The sequence below is a fragment of the Ovis canadensis genome, chromosome 2, assembly GCF_042477335.2.
Source record: "Ovis canadensis isolate MfBH-ARS-UI-01 breed Bighorn chromosome 2, ARS-UI_OviCan_v2, whole genome shotgun sequence".
Taxonomy (NCBI): domain Eukaryota; kingdom Metazoa; phylum Chordata; class Mammalia; order Artiodactyla; family Bovidae; genus Ovis; species Ovis canadensis.
In genome coordinates this window covers 92,919,975-92,924,290 of record NC_091246.1, presented here as the reverse complement: position 1 = coordinate 92,924,290, position 4,316 = coordinate 92,919,975, and the positions used below count along the sequence as shown (strand labels likewise).

At 39.6% G+C, this 4,316-nt stretch overlaps 1 protein-coding gene across 1 annotated transcript; it reads right to left on the bottom strand.

Annotated features, from left to right (window-relative positions):
* Positions 1–1,851: 1,851 nt before the first annotated feature.
* On the bottom strand, positions 1,852–3,847 carry LOC138432682 (nucleosome assembly protein 1-like 1). Its single transcript, XM_069574136.1, has one exon. The coding sequence runs from the start codon at positions 3,682–3,684 to the stop codon at positions 2,509–2,511; it is 1,176 nt and encodes a 391-aa protein (XP_069430237.1). The 5' UTR covers positions 3,685–3,847; the 3' UTR covers positions 1,852–2,508.
* Positions 3,848–4,316: the final 469 nt, after the last annotated feature.

Below are 4,316 nucleotides of genomic sequence, written 5' to 3'. Positions count from 1 at the left end.
TAGATCAGGGATTGAACCTGTGTCTCCTGCCTTGGCAGGCGGATTCTTTACCACTGAGCCACCAGGGAAGCCCAGCTTACACAGTTTTGACATTCTCTGTCAGTGTCCTGGTTATTACCTGTATTGGTTGCCACTGACTCATTATTTAAGTCAGTGTGATCCATTTTAAAGGCAAGCTGGACACAGCAGACATTCATCCAGGTTCTGAGCTGAGGATTTGGTTTGCCCTTTCAGGTACCAAGCAGAAAATGCACTTGGGCACCCTATTTACCTCCTCATTTGAAGGAAGCTTAACCCACTTTCCTTCCCTTGCCACCTGTTGTCCCTTTTAACCTCCAGATAAAGCCCCAGAACTCTGATCACAAGGTTGCAGCTGTGTTCTTACAACAGGGAAAGTACTGCTAGGATTTTGCTTGTTAGAGGTGAGTCAAAACTCAGGTGATCGTCTGAGTAGATACTGTGGCACGTTCCTACTTGCCAGAAATCATGCTTTGCTTTCACTAGCCCTAAACCTTGTTCATTTTCCATGGTATTGACCCTGTTTAACAAATCGAGAAACTGAGGCTCCAAGAATGTAAATGACATGTCTGAGGACTTAAGCTGTTAAACGATAGAGCTCAGGTTAGAGTTGAATTTTTAATATTTGAGACTTGGGTACATATTTATTTCTAGATGATTTGATGATTGGCTCAGAATGAGAGAGAAGTGGCACTCGGCTAGCCACTTGAAAGAGAGTGTTATACCTTAGAATTATATTTGTACCTTATTCACCTTAAGTGTTTTGCATTTTGCCTTTAAAAAGTAAAGTGAACATAGTATGGATGAAATTGTGATTGTTACTGAGTGAGTGCTCTGGCACTTCTCCTGAGGGAAGCCTGCTTGTTACATGAGTGTCTCAAGGCATATGCTTTTGATTTCTGAGCCCCAGGCCATGTTGGCTTGGTGGCAAGTATTTTGGTATGTTGCTATTTTACCTTGTTGGCTTAGAGCTGTTAAATACGAGTGTCACTGGTTATGGGCTTCCCTTGTAGCTCGGCTGGTAAAGAATCCGCCTGCAATGTGGGAGACCTGGGTTCGATCCCTGGGTTGGAAAGATCCCCTGGAGAAAGGAAAGGCTACCCACTCCAGTATTCTGGCCTGGAGAATTCCAGGGACTGTGTATAGTCCATGGGTTGCAAAGAGTCGGACACAGCTGAGCGACTTTGACTTTCACTGGTTACGAGGATGTGAGCGTCATTACCCTGACCCCTTTTCTCTTGTTCCTGCATGGTGGCTTTGTGACATCTTCTTTTTTTCCTCTTGATACATAAACTGCAGTTAATCCTATTTTAAGAGCACCTGAGCACAAATATGGGCTCATGGCTAAGAAATGAATATACATTTTTTAAATGGAAAAATTTATCTTATCAAAAAAATTTGCATTGTATGGTTTAAATTCTTGGGTCTTTCAACAAAGAGGATCATGCAGTCTTTTGAGGGGAAATAGGGCATTAATACTATGCATAATATGTATGTATATACACAGGGACATAGACGAAATAAGACGTGTTGTAAATTAAAAAAGAAAATAAGGGACATCAGGAGACAGGCTGTGGAGTGTTGAGTCATTAAATACAGCAGTCCAAAGGATTAGATATACATGAGCATATAGTGCCTGTTGCTCTAAGTTTGAATTCAACTCAGCAAGGGTTTGCACAGTGTACTTAGTGCTAGATCTAGTTATTTGACATGTCATTTCTGTGTGGATAGTGCAAGCTTTTATAAAAATCTGGCAGTCACTATTCAACTAGTGTTTGACTTTATTCCTCAAATATATATTGGGAACATTTATCCATTTCACAGAAGTTACGATTTTTTTTTTTTTCTGAAAATACTAGGTTTTATTCACCTCCCTAAGATAATCAATAACCGTACTATTAGTTAACCAGCTTCTCTTATAGTAAATAATGTCACCTGACATACAAAAACCTGTTAATCTAAATTATCAGGTGTAGTCTTACTGGAAATTCTTAACCATATACTTGTCTTAACAAGTTTTGCTTTTCGAACGATGAATTGTCTTAATGCAAGTCATTGTATTACTGTAACAAAGTAATGAAAGGCACAGCTCTTGCAAGCAAACTGAAACCCATTCAACCAGCTGAAAAAATACTTTGGTTCTTCAGGAAAAAACTTAGCAAGACCAAAAAATCGGGTTCATTTCACAGTTCTATTCACTTTCATAGCTTTAATCTAACAGTTACATGATAAAAATATTCCAAGAAGAACCAAACTATATAGCAACGGACGAACATGCGTGAGAGATTCTGCGCACTCGATGCAGCTGGCAGAAAAACTAGTTAAAATGCTAAGTAGAACAAATCTGGTCTTTAAAATATCAGTTCCTTTCCTTTAAAAAAAACTTCCGAGTCTACCAAGAAAATACGAAAACATAAGGCTGTAAGTAAATAATAGCTGTGTTTAGGCTATTACAGTGCAGGTTATCCTCAGGGCCTCATACATCCTGCTTCACTGCTGCTTGCACTCTGCTGGGTTCTGATCCTTCTTTGGGTCATAGTCTGGATCATTTTCCTCATCTCCTTCTTCTTCCCCTTCCTCATCCGCTTCTTCACCTTCTTCATCATAATCATCATCATCATCTTCAATAGCTTCTCCAGTAAAGTATAACACTGATCTTGGGATTATACGCTCACGTAAAAAGTGTCCAATTTCAAAGTCTGCAGCGAGGATAGCTTCAGAATCATCATCCAGATCTCCACTCTCAGGAACTTCAGGAGGGGCAAAAAAATTAAAGAAAGAGTCATTAGAAACTGTTTTGGTCACAGTACGAACTGTCCCACGTCCCTTGTGTTTTTGCTTCTTCTTAATCGTTTTCAAAGTGACATTCTTCCCTTTTTTCCAATCTATCTGGCACCCTGTACAACCCATAATTTCTGGTCCATCAAAAGAAAAGGGATCAGAATCATCTGGTTCTGATCTCATCCTATATGTCTTTGTCAACACTTCATTTGTGAAATATTCATTGGGTTCAAAGTGAAATTCTAAGACAAAACTCATAGGTTGACCAGCATCTGAGAACTTCACTTTAATATCTTTCAAGTGCTTCAGAATAGGCTCATCATGTTCCTGAACCATATCACTGAGCAAGTCAACATTCTTAAAAACGGTCAGCCAAAACTCAGGAATTCCCTTGGGATCTTCTTTTTCTTCATCCTTTTTCTCATCTTCAATCTTGGCCTTTTCTTTTAGCTCCTCCGAAATTTCATCTTCCTCATCTGGTTTCCATTCACATTCTTCTTCTGTAGGTTCATAAATGGCATTAATGATCTCAAATCGCTTATCAAACAGAGGCTGATAAAGAACAGCATACTTTCTTTCAAGATCATGAACTTCCTCATAGAATTTGGCTTCTATCTGTGCACATTTAACTTGAAGGTTTTTGAGAGCATTCACTCGTCTTTTAACTACCCTAGGCAAGCTTTCAATGTATCCTGTTGGTGTTTCTACCAGACCATCAAGTCTTTCTTGAAGGGCTGCAAGAATCTGAGGATTTTGCATCATCTGAACAGTCAGCTGACGCGCTTTGATTTTTGTTTCTTCACCAGTTTCTTCTTCTTCTACTTCTTCAACATCATCCAAATCTTGATCAAGTTCAGACTGTTCTTTGTTGTCGATGTCTGCCATGTTGTACAAATGCCAAGTATTTTCAAAAATGGCAAATTTCGTTTTCCAGCTCAGCTCTCCGGTGGCGAGCACGGGGAGCCGAGCGGCCCGAGCTGCGCAGGCAGTGACTCAGGGCGGCGGCGGGAGGAGCAGGAGGCGGCGCCGCGAGCAGATGGCGCTAAAAAAAAGCAGAAGTTACGATTTTTGTATTGGAAAGTTTTACCATTCAATGTTTTGGCAATCATCAACCCATATAACCCAAAGTCAAGTCTCATTATAGCAATACCATTTCAAAAGATTCTATTTAACACAACTGTTAATTTTTTCTTAGTTTTTTTCTGTAACAGAAACACAGAGTTTTTTGTTTTGACCCCAAAGAAATCCTCTTTAGAAATAGTGCAGTCCAACAAATGCCTTTGAAAGGTCCTTTCTAATTCTTTGTTAGTGTGTAAATTTTAACTATATATGTAGAAAGGAGGAAAGAAGCTAAACTGGAATTCTGCTCCTTACTTTGGTTCAAAAAGAACTCTTTAACACCAAGGAGGGAAAGGGGGTGGGATGAATTGGGAGATTGGGATTGACATATATACACTATTGATACTATGTCTGTCTGTTAAGTCACTTCAGTCGTTTCTGACTCTTTGGGACCCTAT

Bases quoted from the DNA above. Each gene is read 5' to 3' on its own strand.
- LOC138432682 (XM_069574136.1), bottom strand. From the start codon at position 3,684: ATGGCAGACATCGACAACAAAGAACAGTCTGAACTTGATCAAGATTTG.